Source organism: Pituophis catenifer, unplaced genomic scaffold, assembly GCF_029215685.1.
Source record: "Pituophis catenifer annectens isolate HBS135680 unplaced genomic scaffold, rPitCat1.0.hap2 SCAF_1, whole genome shotgun sequence".
Taxonomy (NCBI): domain Eukaryota; kingdom Metazoa; phylum Chordata; class Lepidosauria; order Squamata; family Colubridae; genus Pituophis; species Pituophis catenifer.
The window spans coordinates 223,654,195-223,674,433 of NW_027256881.1; the positions used below are offsets into that span (position 1 = coordinate 223,654,195).

The 20,239-nt window shown below is 40.1% G+C and overlaps 1 protein-coding gene across 2 annotated transcripts in view; it reads left to right on the forward strand.

The window, feature by feature from the left end:
* Window positions 1-14,750, forward strand: part of ADCY5 (adenylate cyclase 5) — a 210,740-nt gene extending 195,990 nt beyond the window's left edge. The window contains exons 15-22 of one of the 2 annotated variants that reach the window (XM_070957084.1): window positions 174-349; window positions 1,490-1,508; window positions 4,006-4,013; window positions 8,424-8,556; window positions 9,300-9,563; window positions 12,066-12,270; window positions 13,667-13,791; window positions 14,593-14,750. In XM_070957084.1, coding sequence (XP_070813185.1) covers window positions 174-349; window positions 1,490-1,508; window positions 4,006-4,013; window positions 8,424-8,556; window positions 9,300-9,563; window positions 12,066-12,270; window positions 13,667-13,791; window positions 14,593-14,721 — 1,059 coding nt within the window. In that variant the 3' untranslated portion in view covers window positions 14,722-14,750. Of the gene's footprint in view, window positions 1-173; window positions 350-1,489; window positions 1,509-4,005; window positions 4,014-7,072; window positions 7,106-8,423; window positions 8,557-9,299; window positions 9,564-12,065; window positions 12,271-13,666; window positions 13,792-14,592 lie in introns of both variants that reach the window. The other variant, XM_070957083.1, reaches the window with a different exon arrangement.
* The last annotated feature ends 5,489 nt before the right edge of the window (window positions 14,751-20,239 follow it).

A 20,239-nucleotide genomic window follows, 5' to 3' on the forward strand; every position in this document is an offset into this window, starting at 1 on the left:
GTGCTGGCCTCAGGATGGAGAGTCTTGAAACGGAGGAATCTTTATTTGCATCTAAGATATTATTCCTTTTTAACCATGTTTTGTAAATCTGCTAAGATGACCTTTGGTTTACGGAAATTCTTTTCTCTTGTTCTTGTTTTCATGTCCTCCCTCTTCCCCTCTCCCACACATAGTACTTTACCTACAGTGTTTTGCTGACCCTCCTGGCCTGCTCCGTGTTCCTTCAGATCAGCTGCATCGGGAAACTCATTTTGATGTTGATTATTGAATTTATATATGTCCTCATTGTGGAAGTGCCAGGCCTTACCCTCTTCGATAACGCAGACCTTCTGGTTACAGCCAACGCCATGTAGGTAAACATAAAGAGTCCATGGGGGATGGGGGTGGGGTGGAGGAGGGAAAGGTGGCCATGGTTGGTGGTGTGAAATTTTCCTGAACAACCATGTGAATTGATATATTTTAATCTGGACTGGATCACTTCATTTGACATTTATTTCCATTTAAAAACAAAAAACAAAATCTGTATAAAATCCACATATCTTAGAAAATTATTATAATTTTTTTGACATATGAAAAAGTGTTGCCATCTGAAGTGGAATAGTTCAGGATCAGGTTTATCATTTCACATTCCAAATTGGTGGCATTGTCCAATATATTTCAGCAGTATCTTAGCCCAACCCACCTCACAGGGTTGTTTGGGGGGAAATAGTAGGAGGAAGGTATGTTGGATATGTTTGCTGCCTTGAGTTATTTGTAAAAAAATAATAAAGGCAGGATACAAATAAATACAAATATACAGTATCTCCAAGTTCTCACAGGTGGTAATGAGGATGCACAAAATAATAGTCAGTCTGGAGCTAAATCTTGATTTACCTCACACCATGCTGAGAATCTCTAGGATATTGGAGCAGCCTTGGCCTGCCATTTCCACCTGAGGAGCAGAGGCATGGGAAGGGAGCATGGAAAGGATAGAGGGAAATCCTAAAGTCCTAGAACAGTGCTGGCTAACCTTTACCAGACCAAGTGCCCAAAGCGTGCCTCCCCCCGCGCATGCAACCCCCCCCATGCGCATGCACGGCAGAGACCTGAAGACCAGCTGGCCGGCGAGAGGTGCACGCACATGTGTGGCGGAGCTGAACTGGGGCAATGGCTTGCGTGCCCATTAATAGGGCGCTGCGTGCCACCTCTGGCATGTGTGCCATAGGTTCGCCATCACGGTCCTAGAATCAAGTGTGGCACAACTGCAACTCTCTCTAAGGGAATGGCGTTCCCATTGGCCTAGCAAGAAGTGGACACTGGTAGCCTGGCTTCTTGTGTTTTGGAAGGTAATGGCTATCATTGGCTTGGGGAACTGTTGGGAAAGCTGTGCAGTAAGGCTTTGCTAAGGGAAGAGCTTTGTACTGCTGTATGGATTGAAGGCAGACTACAATCTTATCAATTGGTTTTTAGAGGTATATCTCATCCATTCACAGGCAAATGCCAGGTGCAGCTTTTCAAGCAATTCTGCAGTAGATATAGGCCAACTCCAAGTGGTCAAGGAGATCCCAGGAGCCACCTGAATAGGATGTTGCAGGTGATTCTCCTATTGTACATAGGACAATATGTATGGGAGGCCAAATCCCATGCAGATCAGTAAACCAAGAGCAACTAAGTGTGGGGATGGGGCAATATATATGAGACCATATTATGCACTGCTCCAGAATGATTCTTAGGATGCTTGCCACCCAAGGATGGGAAGCCCCATGACCCATGCGGAATGTCATCAGTGTCCTTATGTGGACGTGGTATCATGGGGAGGCATAAGAAAATAATCTGTGAAGAGAAATACACGAATGTAAGAGATGCCAAACAATAGAAGTAATTATTCTCTAGCCTTACATCCCTGCCATAAATCCCTTTCCCATCTTGTGTATGATATTGCAGTGGTTCTCAGCCTGTGGTTCCTGGACTCCTGGGGTTTTGTGATGTCGTCACAGGGGGCCTGTAAATATTTGATGCAGTCTAATGCTTTTAATCTTGAGTTAAGTCTTGGTGATCCGTGGCCATGGTCTGTGGCCACAAAAGTTATTTAAAGGGGTCTGAGGTGAAGAAAAAGTTGAGAACCACTGAGATATCAGAAAGGGATTGAAGGGATCCTTTGGGATTGAAGTGCCTCCAGGAATCAAGTTATTAGAATATAAATTTGTTGTGAAAAATAAGGGCCATTCCTTCCATTCTTCTTTCAGTGAAGTGATGAAAGATTGGTGCATGGGATAGCTTCCAGCGCTTAGCTACAAAAGGCTTGTTTTCCCATTTGAGGATTAATTTCTTCCCATTTAAATTTAAGCAGCGTGACAAGGCTGGTAGTAGCTTGGTGGCCATCCAGTGATATCTACTTCAATAGGAAGGAGGGAGGGAGGGAGGGAGGGAGGGAGGGAGGAAGGAAGGAAGGAAGGAAGGAAGGAAGGAAGGAAGGAAGGAAGGAAGGAAGGAAGGAAGGAAGGAAGGAAGGAAGGAAGGAAGGATTCTCAAGTTAAACTCCAAAAGATGAACTATTCATGGTTAAGTGGTCTTTTTAAATACAGCTTGACCTTCACAGCTGTTGATCCTAAGGTGATGTTATTGCCAATATACAGACAGTTGAGTACAGCTGCCCCATGTCTAACATTTGATTAAGCTGACACAGCTGCATCCGGCATCCAATTAAGAAACCGATACCTAATGGTGCTATAGCAGCAATGGTGCAGGAATCCCTGCAAAATGGTTGCATTTCCATTGCTCCATATAATATTGACAGGAAGTTGTTTGGAGTGAGGCTGATTAGTTGGATCTATCTCACTCCACTCTCAAACCAGCTCTGAATAGGCAGGATGGGGTTTCAGGATTTTGTCCAAGTGCACCATATAGGAAGGCCTGTTCTCATAACTCTTACTCGGACCAGCCAAAATTTCCAATGCCAGGCATACAAGAATTCAGCGTTGATACTAGAGGTGGAAAATTCTGTGTGGAAATCTGGACTTGCAGGATTTCTTTAAGATGCAAGACATTAATGATCACAGAGATGCCTTCTAAATGTGCAGTTCTTGGGAATAAACCTCCTTTGACACAGAGCGGCTTACTTTCAAATAGCACACACACTGGATTGTGTTGCCTGGATGTGCTAATGACTCATTAATTTGACTAGTGACTCATTAGAGTTGACTTCCTGCTCTGCAGAATTCTGATTCCTTTGGTGATTAGCTACCCCACTGTATCATATTATTTAGCCCAGTAATGTTATTTAAGGGCATTATTTTCATAATGCCCTTAAAATACCCTGAATAGCCATTTTGATTGAACTCTGTAAATGAGTAATGCATCAAAAAAAAGAAAATAAAGTAAAAACTTTCTCAGTCTGAATCACAGAAGGGGGGGGGTGTTAATTCATGTTTTTAATTGCTTTGCTGAGATAATCCACCTGAACATGATTTTTCTCTTCCTATAAGAGAAAATTGATGGCAAATTAGAAGCAATCGTTTGAAGGAGTAATCTGAAAACAAACCCTCTTTTAGACTTTTTACAGTGCCAGGAATTTTGAGCAGGCTAAATTAGAGCACTTTGAAGCAATTACTTGCATCACCTCACAATCAAGATGTCAGGAATAAGGTGAAGTAAATAAGCACATCTTTTTCAAGAAATAAATGTTGGAGCTGCATTTTGCTACTTATTAACTTTTGTTCTGAAAGCTCCTTTAATAGCAATAGCACTTAGACTTATATACCGCTTCACAGTGCTTTACAGCCTCTCTAAACGGTTTATCAGAGTCAGCATAATTGCCCCCAACAATCTGGGTCCTCATAATAGCTAGGACTCATTACTTAACATACTATTCATGGCTGGTGGGAAACTTTTAGGACAGCCAAGCACGGCTTAGGTGCACTTGCTTCCAGATCCAGGGAGCCCAATTCTTCTATGGAGATCCAGTGTGGTGTAGTAGTTAAGGTGTACTAGGAATGGCATATTCTACTCTACCCTCAACTATAGAAGCTTCCTTGGTGATTTTGGGCTAATCATCCCCTCCCCTCACAAAGATTTGAGAAAAGAGGTCTTACCATACTTAGTTACAAGTTCATTCTGGGGGAAAAAAAAGTTTCTACTATTACCCTTATAGAGGATGTTGGTTATGTGGAAAACAAGGAAGTGGAATTAATTGAATTAATATGGATTCCCGATCCACCAAACTACAGTGGTACCTTGGTACTCAACTGCTTCGAAACTCATCGAATTTGGTACACATTTTGACATGAAAAATTTGCCCCCAGTACTCATCGTTAGCTTGGTACTCAGTGCGTACCTTAGAACTTGTTGGTGTCAGCTGCCTTGATTGTTGGTCTGAAATTAACCTTGGAGTTAATCTATGCTGATCTGGGTGCTGATTACTGGTGGAGAGGTGCTGGAGTCTTTTTGTTCTCTTTTGATTGTTTCTTTTGCATAGTCTATGTTATTAATATCTATGTGCCTCTTGATGGCTGATTTGTCAGAGTGTCAGGCTTCTAGGACCGCCTCAATAAAATAATAGTTTGGTAGATATAAAGATTCATGTTTTCCAAATAATTCAGTGAAATACTTTGGCCTTAAAAGGGATTTTGTTAATGTACTATTTTACAACCAATACATTATGCCTATTTAGATATAGATATCTTAAGGTTTACACATCACTGGAATTATTTGCTTAACTTCTAAACAGAGTAGATATATGATGTCTTGTCTAACTCTGTAATTTTCCTTCTAATACTTCCCAGTAAATCCAAAATTAAATTAAATTAAATCCAAAAGGTACAGATTAAACCTCTTACTCATAGAACAAATTCTTTGGAAGTGGTTATGGCTCCCCATAGTGTCCAAAGTGAAAAACTGAAAGAATGTTATTATGGAGCATTGCACATTCCATCTCTGTACTAAATATATGCTTCTTTAATTTATTTGCATATTGAATCGAATGGAACTTTGGATGCTTTCTAGAAAAACAAGGTAGGGGAACGTTTCTGAAATTATTTTCAACCTTTTTATCAACCCTGATCATAAGAAGTGTCACTATTTTTTGTGTATCAAAAGTGTTGTGTTTGTGTGCATGTATGTTTAAATGTCCCCTGGGAAGCTGGTGGTAGGTTGTGAGCATTTTACTATGGGTCATTGGCAAGTTTTTGGGGTGTGGGGGGTGAGAAAGAGGTGGGGCTTTAAAGGAAACAGTCACTAACATTCTATGCAGCTGCTTAAATGCATCTCTTGTAGGGATGTTGTGGGCAATTATTTTTCTGCATATTTTTTCCGCAATCTCTAGCTACCCTGTTTCCCCCCAAAATATGATATCCCCTAATAATAAGCCCAATCGGGCATTAGAGCGCATGGCAATAAGGCCAAGCACTTATTTCAGGGTTCAAAAAATTGTAAGATAGGGTCTTATTTTCGGAAAAACATGGTAGATCTTGCAAATTTTCAAACCCCAAATCTATTTTGCCCCCCATCCCACCCCAGTCCCAGATTTGTTCCTGTTCAGTTCAGTTTTTCATAAGTTACTTTGTTAATGGGCAAGATAGACAAGAGTTCAGAGCGCCTGTATGTGATTGTATTCCAGCATCTCATTGGGTTATCTCATTTTTCAACCAACCTTATTCAGATTTTCTTGTTTGAAAAAAAAAAGACTGAGGGCAGGATTTCTCATATTTTTAATATTGCATAGCATGTCTTGTGTTTCAACCAGATGGTTAGTAGGTTGAATTTGCAAATAGCTTTGTGTGTGATGGATGGGGCTTGGGAAAGAATGCAGTTTTGTTGAGTGAATTGGTTACATGCCAGACATAAGGAATGTGTGCTCATGTGTGCCTGAATCCCTCCAGCTAGGAAATACATGCAGTGCTCATAAGTAAGCAGGCTATAGTCCAGTGAGGGGAGAACCTTTTTTTCCTCGGGTACCAAAAGTGCATGCATGTGTGCGATAGCATGCGTGTTTGTGCCCACACACATAATTCAATGTCCCCCATGCGTCCTGCCCCCTGCACGTGTGTGCAACCCCCCCTTTGTGCTCCCCACACATGCATGCATGACATCCTACACCCCGTTTTGGGCCTACCAGGCCTCCCTAAAGTCTCCAGAGGCCAGAAACGGCCCGTTTCCAGACTTCTGGTAGGCCCCTTTTTTTGCCCTCCCCAGGCTCCAGAGGCTTTCTTGGAGCCTGGGGAGGGTGAAAACAGACTCCCCCATCTCCCAGAAGCCCTCTGGAGGCTGAAAAACACCCTCCCTGAGCCTCCGTGCGAGCCTTGTACTTACCTGGTATCCAAAATGGGCCGTGTGGAGACTCCTGGGAGGGGAGCGGCAGCATGGGTGGGACCAGCCAAAAATTAGCTGGCTGGCGCACGCATGCACGCTGGAGTTGAGCTAGGGCAATGGCTCGCGTGCCCACAGATATGGCTATATATACCACAGGTTCGCCATCATGGCTATAGTCATTTATTTGATGCAAAGGAAGAAGATAGTTTTGTTGGAGGGGGGGGGAAGGGAATATATACCTCAGAACAATTCTTGTACTTCCTTTTCTTTAAATTTCTTAACCACTTCACAACAGGGCAGTGTGTGTGTATCCCATTCTGCCAATGGGGAGACAAGGCTAAGATACAGCAGTTTAGTGAAAGAAGATATGAGGCTAACTTGGCTCAGAACCTGTACTCTTATCAATGCAAGTGATGTCATAGAAAAGAATATGTGAAATTGGAAAAAAAAAAAGAACAGGGGCTAATGATAATCTCAAAGGTGCTTTTTTGAAAGGCAAATTCAACTGTTTTTTCTTGAGGAAGAAGAAGAAAACCTTTCGCTTCTCCTCCAAGAAGCTCCATCAGTTGTGATTCATTCACAACGGATGAAACTTTTTGGAGGAGAAGCGAAACATTTTCTTTTTCTTCCTCAAGGAAAAAAAACCGTCCAGTTGCCTTTTGAAAAAGCACCTTTGAGACAACTTTGACCTGATGACTGAGAATCTCCACAGATGATGCTAATGATGGATAAAAGAAACGAAAGATGTCTTTGTTTTGCCTAAAATATGTCTTTCTTGTTCTTTCAGTATGTTTTCCAATGAGACCGAGAGTGGAATATGGTGAGTTAATGAAGGACGATGTAATTGCATTTTCAGCAATTAATCTAGAATCCGTGGAAGCTTGTATTGGTGCAGATCTGTGGCAGAAGGCAGGAGGGAGGTCTTGGTTCAAGATGCTGCACTTGGACTGCAGCTGGTTGCATTCCCTCTTTAAACCAGGATACACCTGATCTTTTCCTGGATCAGGAGTCCTTGCATTCAGTCATTCAAGTCCTGGTCATCTCACATCTGGGCTATTGCAATGCACTCTACATGGGGCTACCCTTGAAGAGTATTTGGAAGCTTCAACTGGTGCAAAGTGTGGTGGCAGCACGGGCAATTCTTGGAGTCCCTAGGATGACCCATGTTACACTGCTGCTCCACAAGCTGCACTGGCTGCTGCGGTTCAAGGTTTTAGTTATTACCTTTAAAGCCCTGTATGACATGGGTCCATGGGTTACTTGAGGAACTGTCTCACCCCACTGGGACTGGCCCACCTCACCCACCTCAACAAAGGAGACATGCTGGAGGCCCTGTTGGTCAAGGAATTCTAGGGTCTTCTCTCCTTTGGCTCCTGCCCTTTAGACCATCTTACACCATGAGGTGAGATTGGTTCCTACCCTTCTGTCCTTCCACATGAACCTGAAGACCTGGATCTGCCAGATGCTCCCAATGGGGGAGCATCACTTGGAGATGGTTGTTGAATTAACGAGGCAATCCCATCTCCCCCACCCCCACCCCGGGGAATCCTGTTCCCTTCCTTCCCATGTACACTGAGAGGATATGCACCAAGACAAATTCCTTGTGTGTCCAATCACACTTGGCCAATAAAAAAATCTAATCTATTCTATTCTATTCTATTCTATTCTATTCTATTCTATTCTATTCTATTCTATTCTATTCTATTCTATTCTATTCTATTCTATTCTATTCTATTCTATTCTATTCCATTCCATTCCATTCCATTCCATTCCATTCTATTCTCTTTTAACTAAATTTTATCTTAATTGGGATTTCTTTTTAAAAAAAAATATTTTAACCATATTTATTTGTTAGGATTTTACTTGTTAGGATTTTAAAGTCACTCAGAGTCATTTTATTATGAGATGGGAGGGTGGCAAATAAATTCAATAAATAAATAAACAAATACATAAATAATACACAACCAAAAACACACTCAGAACATGGAGAAATTGGACTTCAAGCCCTCTGGGAGCATTTCTAGGGATGGAAAATACTGGAAGGCTTGATTTGACAACATAAGAAGCATTATGTTCTTTATGCTTGAGTCACTGTTACATTATAATTTTCAGATTTGTGCATTTTGTTTCCTGTATAGTCCTTCCAATGTGTCCAGGGTTGCTTTGAAGATTGTAACCCCTGTTGTCATCACTGTTTTTGTCTTGGCGGTCTATCTACATGCACAGCAGGTGGAATCCACAGCAAGGTTGGATTTCCTTTGGAAGCTTCAGGTGTGTATGTCTGTAGGTGCTTATTCTTGCATGCCTGTCTTTAATATTATATTAGAGTACCTTCTTATGATCAATACATGATTGCTGCTCATGCTGTTATTTTGTTGGACGACTGTGCTCATAAATCAGAACTAGAATTCTCAGATCAGAGGAAACTTATACAGATTTTTTTTTTTTATTTCATGATCACATATACCTTGCTACGTAATACATAATCTACAGGGGGCTGATCGGCACCAGCTTAGTGTAGTGGGCCTATAGCCTAGATAAAACTGACAAGCATATTCCACACGGAACATTTGTGTGGAAAAAGTGTTACATAAATATTGGAAATTTGAATAAAGGAAGAGTATTGTAATTCAGTGGGAGTCCTTTTAAAAAACTAATTAAGTTTACTCGGTTAAATTATGTCTCAAGGATAACAATTTTGGAAATTTTGTTGCTTTTACGAACATCTGTTGATGATTTCTTCTTCATAGAATTCTACTCCTATTGATCTGATCACCAGACTGAATTAGAACACAAAATGAAGCTTCCACCAATATTTGAGAGTTCAATTTTGAGGACAGAATTAATAATTTCAGTAATAGGCCTTCTATGTACGCTTAAAATTAGAACCCAATGAAGTGTAAAATGTGATTCTGTTGACATCGGTCTATTAAGATCCCATGCATATTTATTTCCAGCCCATTTCCCACATAAATGAAGTTAACTTATATCCACCTCCTTGTCTCTCTCTTTAGGCTACTGAAGAAAAGGAGGAGATGGAGGAGCTGCAGGCCTACAACCGACGGCTTCTCCATAATATCTTGCCAAAGGACGTAGCAGCCCACTTTCTTGCACAGGAGCGGAGAAACGATGAACTGTATTACCAGTCCTGTGAATGTGTGGCTGTCATGTTTGCTTCCATCAGCAACTTCTCAGAATTCTATGTGGAGTTAGAAGCCAACAATGAAGGGGTGGAGTGCTTGAGGCTCCTCAATGAAATCATTGCTGACTTTGATGAGGTGAGCAAATTCAAGGAGAACAATGGTTTCTTTCATGCTGAGGACTGATCAGTATGTAAATATCTTGTTCCACACAATATTGCCTTTGACACTTTGGGGTGTCTAGGTTCAGGGTTTGTTTGTTTTTTTAACTTTCTGCTCTACTAGAGATTAATGTAAAAATTTAGTTGAGCCTTCTCTACAATCATATTTCCCCCAAACTCCATGAAACTAGTTTTCCTATCCCAGTTGAGTGATTGCATGTCCTGGTCACCTGTTTAGTTTAGTTTAGTTTAGTTTAGTTTAGTTTAGTTTAGTTTAGTTTAGTTTAGTTTAGTTTAGTTTAGTTTAGTTTTATTGTCATTGCACCTTGTACAACGAAATTAAATGCCATCTTCAGAGTACATTATAGCTATAAAAATAAAACACAAACACACATCCTTCACATTCTATACAATTGAATTGAAAACCCAATGTTGCATTAATATTGCACTATACAGTAGAAGTCAATATAGTTACTGCCCTGGAATAGAATAAGTTTTTCAGCCTATTTGTCCTTGTTTTTATTATCCTGTATCGTCTGCCAGATGGTAATAGTTCAAAAAAAGGGTGCCCAGGATGAGATGGATCTTTAAGAATGTTTTGAACTTTCTTAAGGCAGCAGGAGCTATAAAGCTCTTCCAAAGAGGGGAGAGGGCAACCAATGATCCTCTGGGCAATGATGTTGACCCTCTGGAGTGCTGTCTTATCTGCCACTGTGCAATTGGCAAACCATACACAGGTGCAGAAAGTTGAAATACTCTCTATGGTGCAGCGGTAGAAGGTCACAAACAGTTTTTCACTCAGTTGTTGTTTCCTGAGAAGTCTCAGGTAGTATAATTTCTGCTGGGCCTTTTTGACCAGTGCTGTGATGTCCTCTTTTATGATAACACCCAAAAACGTAAAACTGGCCACTTGCTCCACTCAGTCTCCATTGATAAGCAAGGGCTGGATATCTGATCTATTCCTTCTATAGTCCACTATAAGCTATTTGGTCTTATTGGTGTTAAGGACCAAGTTACTGGCTCCACACCACGAAAGCAACCGGTTCACCTCATCTCAATAGGCAGACTCATCCCCTTCCCCCGGAGATGAGTCCCACCACTGTTAGTCTTTTGGTCCTGGTGCCTTAGAATGGGACAAGTAGGATTTTTGCCAAGACAGCTGAAATATGCATGTGCATTTGCTAGGAAATTTATTTATTATGGCTAGCATGGATTTTCTTGAATCTTTTTTGAGCAAAGAAGGAATTACATTATAAGGCAGAGATGGGGAACTATGGCCTCTCTATGACTTGTGGACTTCAACTCCCAGAATTCCTGAGCCAGCATGAATTCTGAATTCAGCTCAGGAATTCTGGGAGTTGAAGTCCACAAGTCATAAAAGCCATCGTTTCCCACCCGTTATAAGGGAATAAACTATGCCATATTATTAAAAGTGCAAATAGTGTTAATTACCTGTGAGTGATCGCAAGCACTGACACACATCATTTGTACTTATATTAGAGACAGACAGGAATTTGGACAGAGAGGAATATATTCATAGTCATATTGTATTATATTATATTATATATTGACCAGGCTAGAATATTGCATCAGATCTAGGACTTCATAATCCAAAGCACAATCCATAGCTGTTTTCAAGTTATTTTGAAATAGCTGATATAGGACTTTAATCTCTAAGTCTGTCCTAGGATCCAAATAGCTCATCTATTTTCTTTTCATATATGAATCAGGTTGGATTGTTTCCACTATGGGTTAACTAACTAACTAACTAACTAGAGCATACAAAACATTTGCTAGACCAATTCTTGAATACAGCTCATCTGTCTGGAACCCGCACTGCATATCGGACATAAATACAATCGAGAGAGTCCAGAGATATTTTACAAGAAGAGTCCTCCATTCCTCTAACCGCAATAAAATACCTTATGCCACCAGACTCCAAATTTTGGGTTTAGACAATTTAGAACTATGCCGACTTCAGTCTGACCTAAGCATAGTACATAAAATTATCTGCCACAATGTCCTTCCTGTCAATGACTACTTCAGTTTCAACCACAACAATACACGAGCAAATAATAGATACAAACTCAAGGTAAACCGTTCCAAACTCGATTGCAGAAAATATGACTTCAGTAACAGAGTGGTCAATGCTTGGAATGCACTACCTGACTCTGTAGTTTCTTCACCAAACCCCCAAAACTTTAACCTTAAACTATTTACTGTTGATTGCACCCCATTCCTAAGAGGTCTGTAAGGGGCGTGCATAAGTGCACCAGCGTGCCTACCATCCCTGCCCTAATATTCCTTTTTGCTTACTCTTCATGTAATAAATTATGTTTATATTTTTACCTGTTATCCTATATATGCTTGATAAATAAACTTATGATTATGATTATGTAGTGCCTAGGGCTGTGCACAGACCACTTACAGAGCATGGATTTATTTACGTGTATGTCCTTTTCCTTTCTTGGGTTTGTAGATAATAAGTGAAGACCAATTTCGACAGCTGGAAAAGATCAAAACAATAGGGAGCACATATATGGCTGCTTCGGGTCTTAATGATTCCACCTATGACAAGGTGGGAAAAACACATATCAAGGCCCTGGCGGACTTTGCAATGAGGTTAATGGATCAAATGAAATACATCAACGAGCATTCGTTCAACAATTTCCAGATGAAAATAGGTAAATATTGCGGTTGTACTTTAGGCTCCAGAATTTCACCCTGTGAATCCACTCTCTATGATTTAAAAAAAAAAAAAAAAAGCAAATGCCATATTTTACATGAAGCTACTGAATGCAAGTAATCATCGATGTTGTTTCTTTTGACTGGTATTCAGTTGATAGTACCTATTATATGCAAATTATATAACATATGTACACAAACATATTGGTGTACGGTAGCTAAAGCATAAATACTTCTGGATACAAAAGTATATCTAAGAATAAGCACACAATAAGATAAGCAAGTAATCGGTGATCTTTTCAGCTTCCAGAATTCCACACATGCATACGCATTACTATCAACACAAAGCTTCCCAATAAGTAGGTTTGTAACTGCACCCTAATAGGCCTGCATTTTACTAGGACCAAAAATGCAAAACTGGGAGCTATCTCATTATCATCATCACTTTTTCATTTCTCTCTTGATACTAATTCCTTCACATTGATGTACCAGAGAGAGAAATTTACTGGCAATATCCAGAGCAGGCTCTCTCTCTCTCTCTCTCTCTCTCTCTCTCTCTCTCTCTCTCTCTCTCTCTCTCTCTCTCTCTCTCTCTCTCTCTCTCTCTCATTGGGACACATATTGGAAGCAAGAAAAATAATGGCTGTACAGTTCAGATATTTCTACAAAATACTTTTTCACATTTGAATCCTATGACTTCTAGGAGCTGTGGAAGACTAAAGGGCAAGACAGGAATCTCAAGAGTCAATATTCCTTCTGGCATGAAATCCAGTAGCTTCAGAAACACCTTAATAGGGTTGTGATCGAATCCAATCCTTATGGATTTTGATGGAAAAGATTTAAGAAAATTCTTAATGTTTCCACTGAAAGTCAGTGGGAGAAAATTGTCAATTTGGTTTCCAAAATGCTTATAATTTTTTAATTACAAACTTGTGCAAAGAATGCATCGTTTCTTTTCTCTCTCCCTCTTCCCCTGCTCTCTCTCTCTCTGTGTCTCCCTTCTCTTTCTTTGTATTTGTTCATTTTTTAAAAAAAAATCTTCATTAAAATAATTTTTAAAAAATAATATTTGTGGGAAAATGTGAATCTATAAATTATTTATTATATTTATATGGCCGCCCATCTCAAAAAAAACCTTGACTGGTGTAATATTTAAATTACACTAGTAGTTAACAGCTGAATAAATGAATGAAAGAAGGGTGTGCACAAACTGCTTCCTTTCCTTCTTTTATTTACACAAAGCTAAAAGGTGATTTCTTCAAAACTTAGTAGGGATGAGTGAGGCCTGGGGAAGAATCTGGCGACTGTATTGTTTCTGCATGTGATTTTCTGATGGAAACTAATAAGCATCAATTTATTTTTGGAAGTCTTAATTCCTTACTGCTTTGTTTCTAGGGCTCAATATTGGTCCCGTAGTAGCAGGGGTCATAGGTGCACGTAAGCCCCAGTATGATATTTGGGGCAACACTGTGAATGTAGCTAGTCGAATGGACAGTACGGGAGTCCCCGATAGGATTCAGGTGAGTCTTCTTCATACCTTTTTCTTACCTTTCCAAACTCTGCTTGCAGTAGAACTTACATGACTTCTAATAGTGAAAGAGGAGAAGATAAATTTGATGCAACTGCCCAGGGATGGGCTTCAAAAATTTCACCAACGGGCTCTCTGCCCGGTTGCTGGGTGGGTGTGGCCATGATGGGTGTGGCCTAGTCGGTCTCCTGCACCATGTGGGGGGGAGGCGTTTTTGCCTTCTCTAGGCTCCGGAGGCTTTCCTCAAGCCTCTGGGAGGGTGAAAACTGCCTCCCCTCGGGGTCCAGAGGCCCTCTGGAGGCCACCAGGGGTGGGATTTGGAGGTTCTCCAAACCAGCCATGAACCCGGATGAACCCGTATTAGCTCACCCCTGCAACTGCCTTTCCCCTCTGTACTTTGTACCCTTCTTTTAATAGAACTAGCACTCTGTGTTTAGAGGCTGAATACTTATGCCTGGCATTTGCTAGTAAGACTTCTTGAGTATAATGGGCTCTAGTAGACTTGCCTAGCATGTTCTTCAACCTCTGCTTCCATATGGAAGTAGAACACAATTTCAGCAGAGTTATATGCCTTGTTTAAAACGCCCTCATTTCTTCTGATGCCTCAGTGAACGCAAAGGCCTCAGTACTGTGAACACAATCGGAGTGCAAAGTTTTGTCTCCAGTAATCCCAGATAAACTTTTAAAATACCTTCCGTAAATGCAGTGATTCACCTCAGTTGTGAATCACTTAAACAAGAGAGGGCTTGAGGGGGGATGCGGACGCTGATTCTTCTTTTTGAATACTCTGCAGGTCACTACGGACATGTATCAGGTTTTAACCATCAACAACTACCAGCTAGAATGCCGAGGGGTTGTAAAAGTCAAAGGTAAAGGAGAAATGACCACTTACTTCTTAAATGAAGGCCCACCAGCAAGTTAGCGACAGTGGGCAAGGATGACTCCATTGATTCAAACCCAATACCAAGTTGGAGACAATGTCACTGTCTCACAGTGAATCTAATCCCAAGGCATGGCGGAGTATTTCATGCGATGCCTTTTTAGTAGGATTGTGTGCGAAGGAAAAAAAAGAAAAGAAACACAGCTTGGGCTGCCTAGCGCACACTTCAGAAGTCACCTAGCACTGCTGCAGACCTTTTTCCGAAGGGGAACGTTCAGTGAATTGACCAAAGATTTATGCTTAGTGGAATTGCGGAGACGAAGAGGTGGATTTGAGATCTTCGTTTGTGGCTGCTACGCAGGACTTAAAACTATTTAAGTATTTATTTGAAGTAATACAATGTTTTTACTTGGTGGAAGGAAAGTATGATTCATTGCAACAAAAGGAAAACTACAATGAACAGCATTATTTTGGAAAGGCTGTGCACTCCCATACTATTTCTGGTCTGTGCTGTCAGCTCATTGAATGTGCCACTGTTCTTATATTAGCTGTTTGAGTGGGCTTTTAAAATTAAAGATGTTGCTCTCACTGTAACTCTTTACAAAGGGCCTTTTTTTATTATGCCATCGGTAATGTTTTTAAATGGAAAAAGTTGCCTTGTTATGTACTCTTGCTATCCCTACCCTTACACAAATGTGAGGCTTCCTCATTTTAGCAAGAGAGGTATGTTTAAAGGAGGGAGAGTAATTGTTTAAAGCGAGGAAAAAAGAATTTTTCTTATGTATTTATTAAATGAAAAGACCTTCTAACTCCTATTGGTGCATTTTGGTTCACAGGCGAAAAGACCTAGCTGTTAAATCTTCCTGTTGGTCAGGGAGATTTCTCTGATACGTGTGGGATTATTTTGGGAGGTTTTGTATTTTGTAATATGGGAGACACTGACACTAACAAATATACCAAAATTCTATATTTTGAGGATTTTATGTATTAAAATTTCATCCCAATTGTGCAACAGTGATCAGCTTGTGTATCTGCTGTAATGCACATAACCGCTATGCGAAAAGGTAACGAGGGAAGACTCACATGCAGCAGTCTTAAGCAACCACTGAACATCTGGTACAGCTGCTTTTATCTTTTGGGTGGAGCAATCTTGATCCATTCATACACACACCATAGTTGATTGCACCTGACATACATTCCCTTCTCTGTCATAATCTGCCTGGGAGGAGAGGGGAAACGGGAGTCCAGGTTGGGCCCTTCGGTCTGCCAGAGAGCTGGTCAGTAAGAGATCTTTCCACTGTTTTCTCTCTTAATTCAGATGGCAGGGGGATGCCTCTTGCTGGGTGCACACAAAATTGAGTCGAAACTGGTGGCTGTGCACATAACAGCATCTTGGGAGGTGTACATAAGCTATAAAATTGTGGATGTTCTTTTTGTTCTTTTCAGAGTTGCAGACTTGGCAGTTTTCGACTTCTGTATAGTCCAGGAAGCAAGCAGAAGTTTAAAAGGGGCTCCAAGATAAAATAAAAAATAAAAATAAATGAAGGTTATGAATCTTTAGGCTAAAAATAAAATAAAATAGAAAAGCAAGAACTAACCCAAATAAAGTTAAAGATAAAATGTAACCCCAATTTTGAAATAGCTTTTGAAATATAGGAAATTGGGATAAAAACAATTTCTAATATTCAAAGAACCGAAAGAAGAAAAATTAAAATTTTTAATGGTTTGTTTAATTAATGTGTATCGAATTGCTGTGGAATATTGTCTAGAAATGTTGCGGTCATGAAGAGGTGGGGAATTAAATTCTAGTTTCAATTCACTATACATGGCATTTAGTTAAAAAGGGCTTGGGAAGGTTTGGGGTTTTTTTTCTATAACCAAACAAAATTGACTGCGGATGCTGGGATGGTCTAACAATTTTTAAGAGGAGGAGCGACTGATATGCATTTATAAATCATGAATTTTCAATGCCCATACATTTTATTAAAGTATTAAAGTGTAGAAAGCATATATTTTTGTATTTCAGTGTAGGAAAAGAATTTATATTAAACCTTTAATCTCCAAAATGATTAGAACTTTTAACAGATTTTTTCCCACTTTTCAAGATAGATTTTTAGTAATATTAATAAGCTGAATGGCTATGGCATAGAGGGGGGCTCTGTTCTTTGACCAAGAAATTAAATATTATCTGTGTTCTTAAATTTATTAGATTGCTTAACATAATTATGTGGAGCTCTTTTAAACAAGAACCTAGTAGTATCCGATTTCTCTTATGCGTGTATGTTTCCCTTCCAGTAAGACACATCCTGGAAAATAATACAGCCTGGTTTCTAGAAAACTGCCAAGTTTGTCCTTGTACTATATGTTTTTTTAACCTTTAAACAAAATCTGATTTCCAAAGGTCTTTATTTACATGGTACTGCAGCTTGTTCATTATCTTCCACCCTTTCTTTCTGGCATCATTTACCACTTCCAAATTTTAATTAATAGCACAATATAGGATCATTTTTTAAGTTGGCCTCCTGCTTTGAAGTGTGCATTAACATTTGAGCAGACCGCCTTGCGCAATTGTGTTGTCAATGAAATTTTCAGTCGCCTGTATCTCTGACTGTGATTGTTGACTGTGTCATGATCATTTCAAGGGGTATGCACTCTTTATTCTGGCTCTTGCAAGATGAATACAGTTAGGATTTCCCATGGAAATTGCAATCTGTTTAATTTAACAACTATATTAAACACTGTTTCACTTGTCGGTCTTTTCTGGTGGTTTTTCCCCCCCATTATTGGCTCATAAGAAACTAAGAAGTTTGTCACTGTGCGTTAAAATGACAACTGGACTTTATTTTGTTGACTTCCCAAATATTTTTTTCAAGGTGATATATTGAACTAGACAGATGGCTTCAGAAATCCATGATACCCGAGTATGCTTTTGGAGCAGAAAGATTGTCTAGGCAGAAGATTCATGCAAAAGATTGTAACAAAAACATTGCCATACTCATCAGGTGAACATGGAAACAATGGTTATTCGTCTCTGGGACAAAGGATTTTGAAGTGATAGAGTCAGCTGTTCTCTTTGATTTCTGAGTCAAAGCCCACTGAAACTGAACTTTATAGGGACTTAAAAGGGGTTTTTAAAAGAGGGTATAGGGAGAGGGCAGGCCAAAACAAGTAGCCCTGCCCTTCCTGTATATAAATACAATGCACTTTGCATTAAATGGCATACCTAGCTAAAACAAACTCTCGTTTGAGTATACATAGAAACAAATTCCACACAGGTAATTCTTGACTTGCAGCTATTTGTTTAGTGACTATTCAAAGTTAAAACGGCACTGAAAAAGTAACTTACAACCCATCCTCACACTTATGACTGTCGTAGCATCCCCACGGTCACATCAGTGGTGGGTTGCCCCCAGTTTGCACCGGTTCGATAGAACCGGTAGTAAAACTGGTGGGAGGCCCCGCCGACCAACCCCAACATCACCAAAATGCTTCTGCGCATGTGCAGAAGAGTGCGCGCACTCGCTTCGTTCGCGCGCGCAGCCCCACTTCGAACCTGTAGTAAAGGTAAGTAGAACCCACCCCTGGGTTACATGATTAGAATTCAGATGCTTGGCAACTATCATGCATTTCATGATAGTTGCAGCACCCTGGAATGAGGTGATTGTCATTTGCAACCTTCCCAGTCAGCTATGACAAAAAAATTCATAAAGTTGGGCATAATTTAACAGCTCCCTTGCTTAGCAATAAAAATTCTGATCCCAATTGTGGTTGTAAATCAAAGACTTACCTGTATAAGACTGTTCTTTGCTGACTTGTGAAATCTGCTGTTGAATTGCAAGAGGGAAGGTGTCTTTCTTAAGGAACTAAGAGACAAATCAAGTCAACATTGAATCTTCAGTATGCAGAAAGAGACCCAGAAGGAATTCTCCCTAAACCTTCACAGGATTTATCTGATAGTTATTCAGTGTGTGCTTTTGTCTGGCAAGAGGGCCAGGTGCGACAGAATGAATTACTCAGAGTGGTCTTTTTCTTACTATTTGCCCATAGACAGGAAACTTGCCCAGACTAAAAAGCACACTCTGCATAACTATCAGACAAATCCTATGAAGGTTTAGGGAGGATCCCTTCTATCTATTAGCTCCTTATGAAAGAGCCCTTCCCTCTTGCAATTCAATGCCGGATACCGCCATACGCTATAGATGTGAAAAAGTACACCCTATGTAAAAACAAAAATTAACATTCATATAAATCTTCTACCTTCATTCAAAGACTATATAAAAGTGATGTAGTTGAAAGAAACTGAAAAATTGATTTTGCAAGTATTTGACTAAAATATGCCATTCCTTTCTGTTGAAAAAGTACACCTCCAATAGTCGATATTATCCTTGTTGGCAGAAACATCTTCAAGTAGACAGCCAACACAGTTCTAGGCTGCATAATCAGAGGGATAGAATCAAGATCACATGAAATGTTAATACCACTTTATAATGCAAGGCCACACTTGGAATACTGCATCCAGTTTTGGTCGCCATGTTGTAAAAAAGATGTTGAGACTCTAGAAAGAGTGCAGAGAAGAGCAACAAAGATTAGGGGACTGGAGGCTAAAATATATAAAGAACGTTGCTGGAACTGGATATGTCTAGTCTTATGAAAAGAAGGACTAAGGGTGACATGATAGCAGTGTTCCAATATCTCAGGGGCTGCCACAAAGAAGAGGGAGTCAAGTTATTCTCCAAAGCATCTGAGGGTAAGATGGAAACTAATCAAGGAGAGAAGCAACTTAAAACTAAGGAGAAATTTCCTGACAGAACAATTAATCAGTGGAACAACTTGCCTCCAGAAGTTGTGAATGCTCCAACACTGGAAGTTTTTAAAAAGATGTTGGATAACCATTTGTCTGAAATGATGTAAGCAAGAGGTTGGACTAGAAGACCTCCAAGGTCCCTTCCAATTCTGTTATTCTATATTCTATATGCTAGATATTCCTTAGAACTGTCTCCCAACTCATATTGACTGGAATTTTTTTCCATCATCCATGCAGATTTTTTTTTCCAGATGTTAAATGTTTCAAAGGTTCTCATCTGCACAGCCAGTTTCAAATAGCCCCACAGCATTTTGATGAAATTTAGATCTTGATGGAATTTAGATCTGGGTTTTGATTCAGCTATTCTAGAATCTTCCCCCGCTCCCCCAGCTATTCCTTGGTGAATTTACTGGAATGCTTAGGGTTATTGTCATGTTGCAAAGTTCACGTTCAGTGAAATGAATATGGTGAAATGTTGTTTGGATTTTGCCAAACCTGTCTTCTAGTTCTGGGGCCCAGAAACTCTAACTTTGCCTTGTCTAGCCAATGCTCATTTTTCCAGAAGTCCTGACAGTTGCCTCAGCTTCTGCTCACCTAGCAGTTGTCCTATGCGAGTAAATAAAGGGATACCACTTCAGTGGGGAGACAAGCTGATGTTCCATGCAGGCAGGCAAATTGGCAGTTAGATTCCTGCTGGTTCTGAACCTTCCCAGTTGTGACACCCATTTGTGAGGGAGAGGGCCTTGGATGACAGTG